Source organism: Hemitrygon akajei, chromosome 15 (assembly GCF_048418815.1).
Source record: "Hemitrygon akajei chromosome 15, sHemAka1.3, whole genome shotgun sequence".
In the NCBI taxonomy this organism is placed as follows: Eukaryota; Metazoa; Chordata; class Chondrichthyes; order Myliobatiformes; family Dasyatidae; genus Hemitrygon; species Hemitrygon akajei.
In genome coordinates, this window is record NC_133138.1 from 78965934 (window position 1) to 78984433 (window position 18500).

General features: G+C 39.8%; 1 protein-coding gene across 1 annotated transcript; it reads left to right on the forward strand.

Annotated features, from left to right (window-relative positions):
- Positions 1 to 1278: 1278 nt before the first annotated feature.
- On the forward strand, positions 1279 to 17847 carry hspa9 (heat shock protein 9). The gene is made up of 17 exons (XM_073067849.1): positions 1279 to 1466; positions 3643 to 3701; positions 5624 to 5711; positions 6471 to 6652; positions 6748 to 6872; positions 7170 to 7243; positions 7655 to 7761; positions 8843 to 9005; positions 9577 to 9669; positions 10480 to 10689; positions 11240 to 11467; positions 12237 to 12341; positions 12987 to 13104; positions 13390 to 13484; positions 16153 to 16245; positions 16363 to 16503; positions 16702 to 17847. Exons 1-17 carry the CDS (start codon positions 1416 to 1418, stop codon positions 16774 to 16776), a joined length of 2007 nt encoding a protein of 668 aa, XP_072923950.1. The 5' UTR covers positions 1279 to 1415; the 3' UTR covers positions 16777 to 17847.
- Positions 17848 to 18500: the final 653 nt, after the last annotated feature.

The following is an 18500-nucleotide window of genomic DNA, read 5'->3' on the forward strand; positions in this document are numbered from 1 at the left end:
GTCGCTTCTTACCAGCAAAGAAAGAGATAATTAATCCCCCTGCAAAGGCCTTAGCGGTTTCCCACAGCATCAATGGATTACTACCTGATTTGAAATTAATATAGGAAAGTTTTGAATGCGTAAGTAGTCTATAAAGAAAATGAAGATTCTGAGGGTGCAATTGTCAAAAGCATCACATGAAGGCAGTCCATTATCTGCACTAGGTGTCTAAGCTGTTGTTCTTTTACAATCAAAAAACTTAATTCCTCTGATGACTTGGGAATTAATATAGTTTTATAGTACTGTCGTGTTCACATTTGTTCTGTGCTTCAACTAAATACATAATTTGTTACTCAAACAGCTTTTGATAACTTTTTAAAACTGTCTCCATAAAACTTTGACAAATTGGGGCAGCTGTTTAACTGGGCCAAAATGTCGTGGTCTAGATGTGTCCCAATTAACTGGAATCCACTGTATTTATTTTTGTGATTTACAATGATTTTTGTCTTTTGCTGTACTATTGCCAGATCATCATTATGTGCTGTGTCGTGTGACGTAGGCGATCAAGACCTCATGACCATAGTCGCTCTTGGCAAATTTTCTGCAATTGCCTTCCTCTGGGCAGCGTGTGCCCACCAGCCACTATTAAACGTCTTCGGAGATTGTCTGACTGGCGACAGTGGTTTCACAACCAGGACTTGTGATATGCACAATCTATACGGCACATACGACCATCCCCCGGCTTCGTGGCTTCGGCGGTGGGAGGGGCGGGCTGAGCAGATGCTACACCTTGCAGGTTAGCGGAGGGAGGGAAGGAGCGCCTTACACCTCCTCCCACAAAAGCAAGCGATTTCACGGCACACAATGTCAGCCGGATTCTGCTCCAAGCTGTCCGCGTTACAGTGACCCTGGCTGAGGCCGCCCCCTCTCTCGGGGAATGCAGACGAGTGAAGGCCGAGGATGAGCACATTGCTCAGCTCCCCGCGCCTGCGCCTCACCTTTAACCCCGCTGCCGTCTGATGAAACTCCCTGCAACAGTCTGACCTTCAGGGACAAAGACCCAGGCACAGAGTGGTCTACGCAACGCCAGCATTCTCCCCGCAACACGCAAAGCCAAGTCCCGGTTCATTGGCCTGCCAGTGATGGTAGAATATTTGTGTTCAATCCCAGTAACCGCCTCTCCCTGTTTCGTGTGAACTGAGGAGGTTTTTTTTTGTTTTGAAAATTAAAAATCTCTTCGTTCAGGCGCCGCGTGGGTAAAGCGGCTTCGGGTCCTGGCTGCGGCGCTTGGACGTCACCACGTCCGCGTAACACGTGCGGTCAGCGGAGATTTCCAGAAGCTGCGAGAGCGTTCGGAGCCCGAGGCCGCCTGTCGGAACCCCCCGCCCGCAGAACCTGCGCCCCTGCCGGATCGACCTTAGCAACACGCCGCCGTCATGCTCTATCTGGTGCGCTCGGCCTCTCGGCGCCTTGCCGCCGCCACCACGGTGAGTGGAGCGGCCCCGTGTCCCGATCTCCCCAGGCCGCGAACCAGGACCTCTCCTATCCACCCTGCCGCGGGCAGCGAGTGACCTTCAGTGCTCGCTGGGTCGAGAGCAGCGACTCGGAAGGCTCGGCCCGTGAAGGGTGGCTGGCCGGCCTGCGGATGCTGGCTGCTTCCAGCATCCGTGGCCCGGCCCGGCCCGTTAGGTAATGCTGGCGCAGACAGCTTCTGCTCGGGACTGGCTTGTGCTTAGGGAGCTGACAGAAGCTGCGTGAAAGCGCCGAGCGGTTTATTCGCCCACCTTCTCCGTTCGTCGGCAGTCTCTTAAACATCCCTCAGCGCCCGAACCCCCAAACGGTGGGGTCTGGACCCGAAACCCCTTCCTCCCACACAAACCCGCAGATTGTTCCCTGCTCCAGATCCCATGGAGTATCTACGCTGGGGTTGCGCTTCTCACAGGCAGGGTGATTTTTGCACATTAGTCGTCTCGATCTGAAAACAAGCAATAAATATCAAAAACCTGAGATAAACCCCTTGAAAGTGAGTCCATAGGTTGTGGGAACAGTTCAGTGATGGGGTAGGTGAAGTTATCCCTCCCGTTCAAGAGCCTGATAGTTGAGGGGTAATAACTTGTGGAAGGGCATGGACTGGGTAGTGGGGGGGGGGGGGGTCCCTGAAGATGGATGCTGCTTTCCTGTGACAGCACTCCATGTAGATAGTGAGGACTGGACTGTATCCACTACTTTCTGCAGGATTTTGTGTTCAAGGACATCAGTGTTTCCGTGCCAGACCATAACGCAATCATTCAATGTAGTCCCCAGCACACATCTAAGGAAGTTTGTCAAGGTTTTAGATGATGTATTGAATCTCCTAGAAAAGTCCAGGTGCTGTTGTACTGTTTTCATAATGGGTCTTGTGCGCTTGCACCCAGGGCCGGTTTTCTGAAATTATAACATCAAGGAATTTAAGCTGCTGACCCTCTCCACCTCTGATGAAGACTGGCTTGTGGACCTCTGATTTCTTCCTCCTGAAGTCAATAATTAGCTTCTTGGTCTTGCTGACATTGAGTGAGACATTGTTGTGACACCACTCAACTAGATTTTCAATCTCTTTTCCTCTATGCTGATTTGTTGCCACCTTTGATTGAGCCTATGTCAGTGGTGTCAGCAAACATAAATAAGGTATTGCAGATGATCTAGGCATCAGAGTCAAAAGTATAAACTGAGTAGAGCAGGGGGCTAAGCATACAGTGTTGGTGTGTACCTACGCTGATGGTGATTGTGAAGGAGATGTTTCTGACAATCTAAACTGACTGGGGTCTGCCAGTGAGGAAATCAAGGATCTAGTTGCACAAGGAGGAATTGAGGCCAAGGTCTTGCAGCTTATTAGTTTTGAGAGGATGATGGTATTAAATGCTGAGTTGTATTTGAAGAGCATCCTGATATATGGATCTTGTTGTCCAGATGCTCCTGGGTTGAGTGAAGAAACAACAGAATGGCATCCTCTGTAGACCTGTTGTGATGGTAGGCAAATTGGAGCGGATCCCAGTCGTTTCCCAAACAGGATATGCTCTGTTTCTTCACCAACTTCACTTCATCACAATGGATGTAAGGGCTGCTAAGCAATGGTTACTGAGGCAGGTTGCCACATTCTTGGGCACCAGCATAATTGGGTATCTCAGGCTTCTGAAGTGAGAGGTTACAGATATAGGTGAATGCTCCAGACAGTTGATCAGTGCAGGTTTTTGGTACTCAGCCAGGTACCCCATCTGGGCTGGACGCTTTCCGTGGGGTCGGCCTCGGACGCTGGAATCACAGAGTAATCAGGTACTGTGGAGTTGGTGAAGGTTTCTCCATGTTTTGATGGTCAAAGCGAGCAGAGAAGGCATTGAACTTATCTGGCAGCAAAGCCTTTTTGTTATCTATGTTGCTTGGTTTCACATTGTAAGGTGTAATAGCATTTTAGCCCTGTTACGGCTGTCAAGCATCCTTCAGTGTTTCGAGTTTGGTCTGGAATTGCACTTTGCACATGAGGTGCCTTTGAGATGTTTCAAGCCTTGCATAACAGTACAAAATGATGTGGGTTGCAGTTGTCTACAATTTTTCCTACCAGCTGTTGCTTAGTTAATGAAATAAGCAACGCAGTAGAAAAATGTTAACGGTAACATGTTTGCTTTTCAGGGCCATTGGAATGGACTGAGCCAGGATGTACTTCAAACATTGACAAGGCGTAATTATGCGTGAGTGTTTTTAGTAATCAGAATACCGTAGATTCCGGATTATAAGCCGCTACTTTTTTCCCACATTTTGAACAGCTTTGAACTCTGCGGCCTTTAATCCAGAGCGGCTAATACATGGTTTTTTTTCATGCCGCCTCGTAAACATTTTGCCTCGTAACAATAGACCAATAAAATTGATGAGTAGTTCACAGAGGTCCAATGAAATTGTACGATAAATCAAGCGCACTTTCACAATTAAATTATTGTAAATCAGTCATTTGTACTCACCCTCATCAACATGGAAAACACTCGAAGAAAAGCATTGTGCTGCCTTTATGGCAGTTACTTAGTTTATAATATTTTCGCTTAGTAATTCATTTGTTAGTTAAAGTTAGAAGTGTTTTAACTATATTTGTTTTCTGTACTACATCCCGGGATGCTATGACGTCACACCCGGTTTCGCTGCGTCTTGTGGGATACCGGTTTGCGATAAACGGGAAGGTGGGGGCATTACGCGAGCTCATCAGACCCGAGCACATTAGACCCGATCGTGTTACGCGAGCTCATCAGACCCGAGCACATTAGACCCGATTAGACCTGATCGCGTTACGCGAGCTCATCAGACCCGAGCGAAAACGCTGCTTTTAAGTTAAAGGCGATCAATAACTTTTCCTGGTAGGCTGCAGTATATATATTTTTACCAGTCGCTAGGAGATATTGGAATGTTGTTCGTGCTGTTCAGTAAAAAAGTATATGCAACGTAATTTGTGTTACCGATACGTATGTATATTTAAAAGTAGCCGTATTACAGGCACGATTCGAAAAAAAGCATTTGCAATATATATTTGTTTGTTACCATATGGATTTAATTAAAAGTTAAAAAATCCTCACGTGTAATATCTTTCTGTGTAAATATCTCATATTACAACGTGGGACACCTGCGGCCGAAAATCCGGTGCGGCCTGTACAAGTAAAAAATTGATTTTATTTCTAAAATTAGAGCCAGCGGCTTTTAATCAGGTGCGCTCTGTAGTCCGGAATCTACGGTAGTAACAATAATCTTGTTATTGCCTATTGGATTTTGAGCATTAATATTTGTTACAATGTCTAACACACACAAAATGCTGGAGGAGCTCTATAGGTTGGGTAGCATCTGTGGAACTGAACGCTGCTTTGGGCTGAGACCAGGACCGGAAAGGAAGGGGGAATATGTCAAAATAAAAAAGATAGGGATGGGGAAGAATGATAGCTAGAAGGTAGGTGAAGCCAGGTGGGTGCAAAGAGCTGGGGATGAAGGAATCTGGAGAGAAGAGTGGACCATGAGAGAATGGGGTGGAGAAGGGGTACTAGGGGAAGTGATAGGCAAATGAGGAGAAGAGGAAAGAGAACAGAATGGGGAATAGACAAAGAGGGGAAAATTACCACAATTTGGAGGAATTGATGTTCATGCCATCTGGCTGGACACATTATGAGGTGTTGTTCCTCCACCCTGAGGATGGCCTCATCATACCAAAAGAGAACTCGCCGAGAAATTCCTCTTTTGGCGGATGGAGCGGAAGTGCTTGTTGGTTTCCCATTTTACACCAGGTCTCACCAGTGTAGAGGTGGCCATATTAGGAGCAGCAAAATAATAGATGGCCCCAAAGGCTTCACCGAAGAAGTGTTGTCACCTGAGAGGACTGTTTGGGGCCCGGAATGAAGATAAGTACGTAAATATCACTATTTGCCATTGTGGAATTTGAGCTTTACTAGTTCAGAATAGCAGTCATCTGTAATGCAATTACACTGCATATGTGCAGTAGTGTGGTATTAAATAACTTGCCACTTTAGGACAAATACAGTAGATTGTTATCTTTCATAATATGGTTTATTAAAATTGTGATCAGAAATGTCAGTTTTTAATTTGACTGTAAAAGTCAAAACCTGTGACTTGCATTTCTCAGGTCAGAAGCTATTAGAGGTGCAGTTATTGGTATTGATCTGGGCACGACTAATTCCTGCGTTGCTGTGATGGAAGGCAAGCAAGCAAAGGTAGGTTGCTGTTGCTAATCCAGAAAATTCTGGAAATTCTCTTTAAGTAATCTTATCAGTTTCAAAATGTTAAGCATCTTTTTCTATCTCTGCAGAACTGGGATTGTAGAATGGTTTGCTGATTGATAAAAGGTGGAAAGTGTTGGAGATTGGCAATAAAATAAAAATAAATAAACCAACAACCCACAGTTTAATCACGGGACAACTTAGAATAACCAATTAACTTACTAACCGGTACGGTATGTCTTTGGACTGTGGAAAGAAACCCACATGTTCACGGGAAGATGTATAGACTCCTGACAGATGATATCAGATTGATCTCCAAATTCTGGTCTTGCTAACTCAACGTTACTATTACTCCAGAGTGATAGATGATGGCAAAAATTTAGGGTTGGGAGGAAAATTTTAGTTGTAGGAAACCAAATGTGCAAATAACCGTGTGATGAGTTTCACAAACAAGGTTAGTTAGTGAAGTTGTAAATCTCATTCATCACGCTTTGAGACTTATGCTAGTTCTTGATAGTAGAGGTGAAATACTTAACAAATGTTAAAGACCTAGCTTATTTAATATAGCTTGTCAGTATTTCTGCTTTTAAGATTTTACCCAAGTCCGATCTATCAATGGTATAAGAGACAACGCACTAATAAATCGTAAATGGTATTTTATTTATGTTTAAGGATCAAGTCTGAAAAGGCATTAGCCACCTCAGCTATGTGTTGCTTGGTGTTTGAACTGTTAACCATTGCTTTGTATTTAAGGTACTTGAAAATTCAGAAGGTGCAAGAACAACTCCCTCTGTAGTTGCCTTTACAGCAGATGGAGAACGTTTAGTTGGGATGCCAGCCAAAAGGCAAGCAGTAACTAACCCTAAGAACACCTTATATGCTACAAAACGCTTGATAGGACGACGTTTTGATGATGCTGAAGTACAGAAAGATATGTAAGTTTGTATTCAGAAATCATTTTATTTTCAAGATAGAAATTTTGATTATTTGACAATAAAAATGTTTTTTTTTCCTTAATAAATGTTCACAGCCAAAATGTGTCATATAAAATTGTTCGTGCCTCTAATGGTGATGCATGGGTGGAAGCTCATGGGAAGATGTACTCTCCAAGCCAAGTTGGAGCATTTGTCCTGATGAAGATGAAGGAAACAGCAGGTTGGTACCATCATGGCAGAAGTATTTTGATGTGATGTCACCTGTAGGATTAGCAGGTGGCAGGAGTTACAAAATCAGCAAATGATCTAGAGCTTGATTGATTTCATTTTTAAAATTTTTATTTTGTTGATGTATGTGAATTTGAATTATTGATATTGGCCAATTGATTGATTTGTTAAGTTAGTCATTTAAATCTGATTTTAAAGTTTTTCTGTCCTGTGTAGTGCTACTCAATCAAAAACATGCAATTATTTGGTATTTGAGTATTCTGAATATTAAGGCTTTTCTTGTTTGTAGAAAGCTACCTGGGACAATCTGTGAAGAATGCGGTTATCACGGTTCCTGCATATTTCAATGATTCCCAAAGACAGGTAAAAATATGTAAATTTGTTTTCTATTGATGCATTTACAATCTATAGGTTTATTGTCAGGTAGTCAACTACATTTCTGTATTGACTACATAGGAAAATGGAGTTAGATAGTTATATTTTACTGTAGTGTGAATAATCCTCACTATCGTATTTCTGGTGTTAAGTGTCTTGTACCAGTTCATTATAAAACAAGTTTTATTTAATGTGGTCCACTATTATCCAAATATGCAAAGTAATCAAAACATTATGGTGTCAATATAACCCCAGTCAGATGGGGATGCAAGTTTATGCCGGGAACCACAAATACTACTTATTCAGCATTTAGAAAATAATACTCTGCTTTCAGCTCATGAGATATTTGAAACAAAAGCAAGTTCATAGCTTTTTGAAAAACTTAATTGTGTCCTCTAGGCTACAAAAGATGCTGGACAGATATCTGGATTGAATGTCCTACGAGTCATTAATGAACCCACTGCAGCAGCTCTAGCGTATGGATTGGACAAATCTGAAGACAAAGTGTATGTAAAATAAAATTTCTAATTCACAAATCCGTTTGTTATATTGAAAGCATGGGCACTTTAGAATCTTTGATACATTTGTGCATATGTTGTGCATTACCTTGACATTTTTTTTCGGTAATAGATGGACTGGAGAAAATAGTTATATTCTAATTAGGGAAAGCTCTTATTGAAGCTCATGACTTCTGCCTCTGTGTACTAAACTCATGTAAGGAAATTGTAGAATATTTTCCAAGGTGCTTGAGTTGGGTTTTAATTACACAATTTCCAATCACTATTCCATTTGGGGGACAAATTGCAAATTTTCAATTATCCATACAAAGCTATCTAGATACTTTGCCGAGATGATCTCTCACGTAATATATTCCAGTGTTAAGAATAAAGCTTCAAAGTCTTAAACAAGCATTTAATAAAATGATCAGAATAAATCACCTATGTAATGATTAAATTTGGTACATGACATTTAGTTATGAACACTGCACCCAGTTGAAGGAACTGTGTATGTTGTCTTAAAAAAGCTAATCACTGATTCCATAAAGTTGTTTTAATTTTTTTGGTTTTAGGAAGTTATATGTACAAAAGATATCTCCATTTGTTGGAAAGACCAAGCTTGGTGACAAATACGATTTGTCACATTCATAAGGAAGTTATGAAAATTCTTCAATAATGTGGAACTTGCAACCTTTTAGAACAGTTTATGGAAAGAGCATTTGTGAAATATAGATATTAGTTGCATGGAGCAAAATATGTTGAAAAGGTGACAGAAAATGTAGTTGGTAGAAATGACATACTATTGAATTGATGGAACTAAATGCTATGGATTCCCTGGAAGATGGTGTAATACAATTAAAACTAGACTGTTAGGACTAGAATCAAATAGTTTTTTCACAAATAGTAGCTGAGGCAAAATTCCTTAAGACAGTAGTTAATTAAATTTCAAGGGGAAGGTACTGAGATGTAGAGCAAAAAGTGGCAACTGAGTTTTACAGATCAGCTAATAAATGGGAGATTGATATGGTGCTTCCAAACATGCAGTGAGTGAACTGCAATTAAAGTAATTGTATCTATCTACCTTATCTAGTATTGCTGTCTACGATCTGGGTGGTGGCACCTTTGATATCTCTGTTCTGGAGATTCAGAAAGGAGTCTTTGAAGTAAAATCCACAAATGGGGATACTTTTTTGGGCGGTGAAGACTTTGACCAGGCACTACTCAAACACATCATCAAAGAATTCAAGAGAGAGGTTTGTATTTAAAATGGCCATTTTCTTAAAATTGGGGTGAAGGGAAACCTGCATTTCAAGTTAGTTGGGTTTCATTGTGTAACATTTTAAGCACACTTCCCCTGCACATTTGAGCCATTATATCTGCAGCTTGTGTGCCATTTTGATGGTGCACTGCATGCCTTTAAACAGAACCTCAAATAATAAGACCGCTCTTACTTGTGAGCTGTTGGTATATTGGGCCACTACATTCAGGAACATACTACTTCAGGTTTCATGTGGTTCCCATTTTTAATCACATGCAAGGTCCCTGGATTCCTGACCAACAACTACATCCTGCCAAAAGTACATGTTTGCTGTTTATGTACAGATGAGGCAGAGAAGAGATGGTCAGTCTTATTGCCCATTTCTCAATTTCTTACAAAAGGTCTAGGGCCTGTACTTCCCTTTTCCATTATTCTTAACTTGCAAAAGTGAATTTAATTGCATGCTTTAAGTTTGTGGTTTTGTGGCTGTATCTATGTGCTGATTTATCAGCTAGTAAATTTTGTGTGGATGAAGCTTGTATTAAGAGTCTTTATTTCATCTTTAGTCTGGTGTGGACCTCACCAAAGACAACATGGCTCTACAACGTGTAAGAGAAGCAGCAGAGAAAGCCAAATGTGAGTTGTCTTCATCCCTTCAGGTAAGTGCGTTTGTCCCAAGACTAACTGCTGGTAAATTTTCTTGCAGGGTTTTGTCTTTTGTTTCCCTCACTAAGTTGACAATGCAGGTAATGCAAACCAGAAGGTAGGAGGGCTAAAGATGTATCGGCTTTTCTTATAAAAAGACAGGAGTTCAGAACTAACAAACAATAATGCTATGTTTGTATTACTTTGCTAAAGACTATTTTGGTTTCTGCATCTAAAGAAGGATAAACTTTGGATGCAGTATAATGTGGCTGAATCATTTTGGATCAAGGGTGTGTACAGTAAGGAAAGATTTAGAGAAGGGTATATATATTTCTAGAGATCAGAAGAATGAAAACAGGCTGCTTTCCCCTAGCTAGCAACTCTTAATCTGGGTAGGTTTAATGATAAACTTAAGTTCGCTCAACAATGTTTTTTATATAGATTTTCTACTCGTCTGTGGATGCTTAGTCATTGAGTGTATTCATGAGTCTTTTAAATTTTGTATTACAAGATGCTTGAAGATCCGCTTGGAAAGTGGATTTTTTTTTTAAATGGCTAATCGGTCTTGCGTGTTAAGTGTTGCCTTTGTTTAGTTTAATATGGATTCGGAAAAAGAAATTGGTTGCCATTTCAGCATTCATCATTTCCTGTATTCTGTTGGTCTCCACTAACTTATCATTGTCGCCTCCAATTAATTGTTGTTTCAATGATCACAAACCTGGGCATCTGATGTAATTTTACTGTGACTTCCAGTTAGTCTGATGTTACTGACTTAAGTGATTAGCTGAAAGTCTTCAATAACTATCTCTTCTATGTTTTAATAGACTGACATCAATCTTCCTTATTTGACAATGGATGCATCTGGACCAAAGCACTTAAATATTAAAATTACTCGTGCTCAATTTGAGAACATTGTTGCTGATCTAATTAAGAGGACTGTTAAACCTTGCCAGAAAGCTATGCAAGATGCTGAAGTGAACAAAAGTGACATTGGTGAGGTCATTCTTGTAGGTGGAATGAGCAGAATGCCAAAGGTGAGTGTTATTAAGATATTGAAACTAACTTGAGACCCATTGAGAGAGAAAGGGGTTGGGTATTGAGATCTGAAATTACACTGTGTCATGATGTTGAATAACACATTATTCTGACCTAATATTATGGCGAGAATTTCATATAACTGAACACAGTGCTCAAATCCCTGTTGATACTGTAATCATAATCTACTGTTCCTCTAGACAGCAAAAACTCTGACCTAGGTCATAGTAAATATAAGCATACCTTTCAGTCTGGAGGGAAAATTAAGTCTTCCATTACAGAAAAGTATGCTGGTGCTAAGTTGAACTTTGCTGTTTGGTCTTGCTCAGGATACCTTGCCCTTCATGTAAAAGGGTGGCTGTTTGGCTACCCTTGTTGAATGTATTCAGGTGAAAATGGATGCAATTGTAAATGAGGAAAAGAAACTAAACACACAATCTTAAGCTTGTTTTGAAGTTACTTTTGTATCTGGGTCAAAGTTTAGGTGCAGCTGTCTGAATTTATATTTTTTCTCTACTAAGAATGTTTGTAATCTGGTTCCCTTTCCAGGTTCAGGCAACGGTTCAAGAGCTCTTTGGTCGTTCCCCCAGTAAGTCAGTAAATCCAGATGAAGCTGTGGCTGTCGGTGCTGCCATCCAAGGTGGAGTGCTTGCTGGTGATGTCACAGATGTCTTGCTGCTTGATGTAACACCTTTGTCACTGGGTATTGAGACCTTGGGAGGTGTTTTCACTAAGCTCATCAACAGGAACACAACAATTCCAACAAAGAAAGGCCAGGTACGTTGTTAACAAGTCAGTTTTTGTTCTCGCTCTTAACTGCTCCCATTCACTTATGACCAGGTAACCTAGAGGTTATCTCTATGGTCTGCCTGTTCACCCTATTGGGACATTCCCCTCCCTTTTATCTCCTTCCCAATTTAAGTCAGAATTGGACATGTTAACTTTTTGACTTCCCAGGTTGTGGTCTAACCTGCTGTGTATTTCCAGTGTTTCCTGTTTCTCAACAGCTTTTTTGTACTTGTAGAACATTTAAGCATTATGTGGATGTGTTCATTTATTCGCCATTAAATTGTCATCATGTTTAGTCCAGCATAAATTAATTTTATTTAGCTGTGTTTATAATTTTACTGGTATCACTGAGAATTGAGTAAGTTATTCATAAATAGCCAACCTTAATTTATGAAATGTATATTGAAAAATTCATTGGCTTCTGTTAATGGGACAAAAAGCCAATTTTTAGATTTGTCTAACTCTGTAGTTAATAATCTTGCTATGTCACAGAATATGACATTTTTCAAGCTAATGGAAGTACCTCTACCTAGTAATCGTACTTGGAAAGAGAAACTTTAAATGCAATGCGTTTTAGCTGTAGAATTATCTGCATGCTTATGCTTTACAACTTTAATCCTTCCTGGCTCTGTACTCCATGTGCTGATATTATGCTAACAGTGAATTCATGTAAAATAGTATTTTTATCTAGCTTTTGCTTTAAAATATGAACTGAAATTTAAATACATTTTGTATTGGCTATTCCTGTCCTTGGCAGGTCTTTTCAACAGCTGCTGATGGTCAGACACAGGTTGAAATCAAAGTGTTCCAAGGAGAGCGAGAGATGGCAGCTGACAACAAGCTTCTAGGACAGTTCACTTTGGTGAGTGCTGCAATTCTTCATCTTGTTCGGATCACATAATAATGTCAGTAGTTTCATATCACTTTGTGTTTAAGTTGTAAGTTGTCATGTGTAGATTATAGTTTTAAACTAAAACATTGGGCTATTTATATATTATTTAAAAAATAATCGTAGATATTTGCATTAAGGATTTGTAAACATTAAGACTGAAAATACAGCCAGAATGCCTAATGTATTACTGTAGCTTTTCAGAACTCTTACCATCTTAGAATTGTTTCCTCTTGAAACATGTCTCACCGCATCTATCTTTAATTATCTTGAATGATGGACTGCTCCAATTCTGACGGCACTCTATTGCTGTGTCAGGGGTTCCTTATCCAGTGAGAACTATTCCCGTTGTAGAATGGTGTCTGACGAGAATGGGAAATTGCTGTTTATGTTACTGACCTTACTCTAGGTAGTGGAGATTGAAAGATGCTGTCTAGAAAGCCTTGCTGGTTTGATGCATTTCACATTGAAGATGGTTGTACTTTGCAGCGGACTGGCCGTTTACCTGAAAGCTATCTAAGCATTGTTCTGTGGGAAACTAATGTGTATTGGGGCTTTTGAGGGTTAATGATCCCAAATTTCCTGGATTTAGAAGTGGTAATGTTTTTGTTTTGTTAGGTTGGCGTGCCTCCAGCACCCCGTGGTGTTCCTCAAATTGAAGTTACATTCGATATTGATGCCAATGGTATTGTCCACGTTTCTGCAAGAGACAAGGGCACAGGCCGTGAGCAGCAAAGTAAGTAATAGTGGATGTATGCAGAGGCATCAGTTAAATCTTAAATACCCAAATATTTAATTTCATTATCTTTTGTAATGTTTTCATTTTTTTAAAAAGGGCTATCAAAGGGGAGTATATCATTCATGTTTCTAGTGAGGGAACCTGTACAGAATATAGAGTGAAAAAAGATGCAGTGGCATTTTGTTGTTATGTAGGCTATTTTGAATTGGAACTATGAAAATTTATTTTTCAGTAATCTTGGACAAATTACAATTAAAAATTTCAATTATTTTCCATTACCAGTTGTTATCCAGTCTTCTGGTGGACTGAGCAAGGATGATATTGAGAACATGATCAAGAATGCAGAGAAATATGCTGAAGAAGACAGGAGGAGAAAGGTAAGACAGCTTTATAATTTGACCCTTAAAATAGAGGATTCAGAGTTTAAAATGGTGAGGTAGTAGCACTGATTGAAGATGGAAGCTGTATAATACTTTGGTTAGGCTACATTGGCGTATTGTGTGCAGTTCTGGTTGCCCTGTTATGGAAAAAGATGTGGAGACTTCGGAGAGGGTGCAGGAAATGTTAAACAGACTACTGTCTTGGTGAGAGAGAATGGTCAATCTTGGATTGTTTTCTGAAGTGCCAGATGCTGAGGGGAGATCTGATAGAAGTATATAAAATAATGAGAGGTATAGATAGGATGTATAGTGTTCCTCCCGGGATAAAAATGTCAAAGACTGGAACACATAGCCCTAAGTAATAGGGGAAAAATTCAAAGCATATGTGTTGGGAATGATGCTCTTTAAACCTAGAGGGGGTTGGTGTTCAACATGTTGCCGGGGTGGTGTTGAAAGCAAACACAATAGTGGCATTTAAGAGACATTTGGACAGGCATATGAACAGGCAGGGAATGGAGGTTTATAGATCATGTACAGGCAAATAAGGTTTGTTTAATTTGGCATCATGATCGGCCTATCGTCAACAAGGTAATCATTTGTGGACCAAAGAGCAAGCACTATGCTCAAGAGAACACCTAATCAACATTGAGTAAGAGGCTGCTGAGTATGATATTCACAAGGTTGAAGAATTCAGTGATCAGTGACTCTTAAGTCTATCAGGATATATTGTTGGGTCTAGTTCTAAGTTCTGACATGAGGTAAGTAGACACAAGATTTAGATAAGGAATGGAGGAAGACAGGAAATAGTTTTAGATAGAAAAACTAATGACTAAAAGGGAACTTGTTTGGAATAAACTGGAATCATATATTACTGGGCAAGAGGAACAGGAATGGATGGCCAATTTACAAGCATGTTTCAGAGAGATTTCCCTGTAAGGGGAAAATATAAGGTAGTCAATTAAACAAGATGACCAGTGAGCTATACATAAGAGAAGGTTTAGTGGTATGGAATTGCAAGCAATACTTCGTATCAGTTTTCTATCAAGAGTATACCTTCTCAGAAAGAGATAGTACAGATAATGTAAAAATTGACAAGGAGGTAATACGTTGACTGTGTTAGAAGTATTCAAGTTAAGTTGTTGATGAGATTTATTTTGTTTCTTAGGGAGATGTGATGGAGGGCTTGCCATAATTTCCAGTGAAATGAGCATTTTGAAAAGTTTGTGTGGACAGCAGCATCTGTTCAGTGGAGGCAAATAGTTTGATTGCCATTATCTAATCAATTGCCATCTCGAAAGGGAAATAGAAGCTAGATTGCAGGGAACAGTTTAGAGGCAAAGAGCTGGGGGAATGGGATAGTGTACTTTGACCCAGCACAGAATGATTTACATTGGATTTGTAGAACAGTATAGTATAGTGTAGTCCAGGTCCTTCAGCCCATGATGTTATGCCATTTTTTAACCTGCTCCCAGAAAAATTCAATCTTTCACTTTTTTAAAATCCCAATCTATGTACCTATTTAAGAGACCCTTAAATATCCCTAATGTATCTGCTTTTACCACTACCCTTGGAAGTACATTCCTTACATGTACCACTCGTGGAGAAGGGAGAAAAAACTACCTTCAATAGCCTTAAAATTATGTCCTCTCGTATTGGCCATTGCTACCCTGGGGAAAATTGTACTGTCTATCCACTCGATCTATGCTACTTATCATTTTGTAGAAAAGCCCTAGCCTGTGCAACCTTTTCCTCTAAGACATACCCAGTGGCCACTGTATTTGGTACATGAAACTTGATTTCATGGCTCTTGAGCTCAGTCCTCTGACTAATGAAAGTCAACACACCTTATAAACTTGCACTGCAACTTTGAGGGATCCATGGATGTGGACTCCCAATATCTTGCTGTTCCTCCACACTAACAATCCTGCTATTAACCTTGTACACTGCCTTCGTTTTCCTTTCCAAAGTACATAATTTCATATTTTGCCAGATTGAATACCACTTATTGCTTCTCAGCCCAACTCTGCATCCTATCAATGTCCTGTTGTAATCTACAACAACCTATGTTAGCCACAACACCACCAACTTTCATGACATCTGCACCCCTACTAACCCATCCTTCCACTTCCTCATCCAAGTCATTTATAAAACACACAAAGAGCAGGAGTCAGAACAAATCCCGAACACCACTAGTCCCAGACTTCCTATCGCAATATGCTCCATCTACTACCACCTTCTGCCTTATTTTAATCCATCCTGGATCCAGTGCCTCCTGACTTCCTGAATGAGCTTGTTGTAGGGAGCCTTGTCGAACGTAATCCGTATAAACCACATTCAGTGTTTCTAGCTTCATCAATTTGTTTAATCACTTCCTCAAAGCAGTGCTATTTCTTTCATGCATCATTTTCTATTTAAATTGTTAAAAACTGAAATCAGAATCTGGGCTAGGGCTGTCAGTTAAATAAAACTGGTTATCATTTACTTGTTCACAGTGTACAAAGTTAGGTTATCTCTGAATAATTTTGATAACAGATCGAAATAAGTGCAATCTTTGCACTACCTTTGTATTGCAGCTGTAGCTGGTTAACTGCTCGATGGTTGGAGTTGTTGTCGGATAGGATTTTATTCTGTTGCATCTCTTCCCCAACCCCTTCCCCCCCCACAGGAAACAGTTGAAGCAGTCAACACTGCTGAAGGAATTATTCATGACACAGAATCTAAAATGGAAGAGTTCAAGGATCAGCTTCCTAAAGAGGAGGTACGACTTGCTAATTGAACTAAATCTCTTTTAAAAAAAAAGTTTAAAAATATACTAAAATTATTTTTGGTTGAAACTTTTAGGTTGTAAATGTTGTCATTTTCTTATATAAACTAGTGTGATAAATTGAGAGAAGAGATTACCAAGGTGAAGGATCTGTTGGCACGCAAGGATTCTGAGACAGGTGAAACCATTAAAGCGGCAGCATCCAATCTACAGCAGGCTTCACTGAAGCTCTTTGAGATTGCATACAAGAAGGTAAGGCTTGATGTTTCAAAGTTCACTATACAGTTAAGGGAATACAAAAAGGATGATTAATATTTTGTATACAATAGAATCTAAATTTGAATTCTGCATGCTGGAGTTGTATAAGGAGTGGAGTCTAATTCATTCTTGATCAGTTTTGAATAGAATTTGGAAAAGTGCCCTGTTATCTACCTATTTGTTGATTTGCAGATGGCATCTGAGAGGGATAGCTCAGGCAGCGCAGAAAATACAGAGAGTGGAGACAAGAAAGAAGAGAAACAATAGAAGACCCTGAAGTAAATGCTATAATGAACTGGCAAAGGGGCGTAAGCTTGGGAGCAGCAGAGCAAGCAAAGAACTTTTTTTCCTGAGCGAATTTGCACGATATTCATTCTCGTACTGTGTTTTTGCAGTATCCTATACATAGTTTTGCTTTCTGAGTAATATCAGCATTGAGTCTGCATTTTAACAAATGACAGATGTCATTCCTGTGACTTAATTACTTTCTGTAAGAAATGTATCTCTAAGAGCCAGACTGTTAGAATAAATAAACTTTGTTTACAGTGAGATTGTAACTTCCTGTATGTGGTAAGTTCCTTTCATTTGGGTAGTGGCAGTGAAATACAGTAGTTCATAGGCCACTGGCAATGTCTTAATTTATAAGCAGGTTGGTTTGATCATGGAAGACCATTTTGTTCAGCGTCGGTGTAAAATGGGTAGTAGCACTTGTTTGACTCTAAATCTGGTGAATAATATTTTTGGGACTTGTGCACAAGAGGTGACTTATGAATGCTTGAAATGAAAACTATACAACAAATACAGTCCAATAGTCCGAAGGAAATAGTATGTATAACATTATTTATAAGAACTCCTTCACCTACAATGATCTTTCAGCTGGATGATTGTTAACTTAAAATGACTTTTCACTTTTATCATGTAATTTGTTCATTACCAGCACCATTTATCTATTCCCTATCCAGCTCCTTTAAATGATGATAATGTTTGCTTTTGTTGACTAATCTGTTTAATAGAAAAAGCCACATTACACAAGGCCATCTCTGGTTCTTACACGAGATACAGTTGCTACATTGAGATGATGCTAAAGACACAGGTACTTTCACATCGTTGAGTTTATGATCCAATCAGTTACATACTGGATAAATTATTTTTTAGGTTTGATTTTGTTTTTCTGATTTCTAGTGTTAGTGGAAGGGAGTGATAGAGTAGAGAGATTCAAGAATAATTGTGGCGCTGCTGCTGCTAGTTGTTAATTTTACTGAGTTGTAATTAAATTCCAACAAACTATTGAGTAATTCCAGTCTTGTGATTTCTTTTTAATAAAAATTAAAACTGAAATGACCAAGCTTCTGTAACCTGTTTGTTCCATGAGATTTGTCTTAGTGGCAGCAGCATAATGCAATACACTAAAAAAAACACAAATTACAGTAAGTATATATAAATAGTTGTGCCAAAATAAAAATGGTAGTGAAGTAGTGTTAATGGGCTCAATGTCCATCAGAGAATGGATGGCAGAGGGGGAGAAGCTGTTTCTAACTCAAATGTGTGCCTTCAGGCTTCTATACCTCCTCCTTGATGAGCAGTGAGAAGAGGCATGTCCTGGGTGGTGGAGGTCTTTAATGATGAATGCCACCTTTTTAGCAGCACTGGTCCTTGAAGATGTCCTAGATACTATGGAGGCTAGTGCCCATGATGGGGCAGAATTAGGGTGGATAACTCAATTTATATTTGACAGATTGAAGCTCGAGATCCAGCTTTCTGAAATGTTAGGCCATATGTGCTGAGTGCTTATGGGAAGTTAAATTATTTCACAGAGCACGGGTTAACAATTTATTAGAATGATTGCTTCCATCATTAAGGACCTCCACCACTTGAATGGAATATTAATAAACTAGCTCAAATATGTTTGGCTGTTACCACCCAGTGATTTGCTAGTTTAAATGTTTGCCCACCATTGCTATATGGGCAAATACAGCCATTTCTTTGTTGAC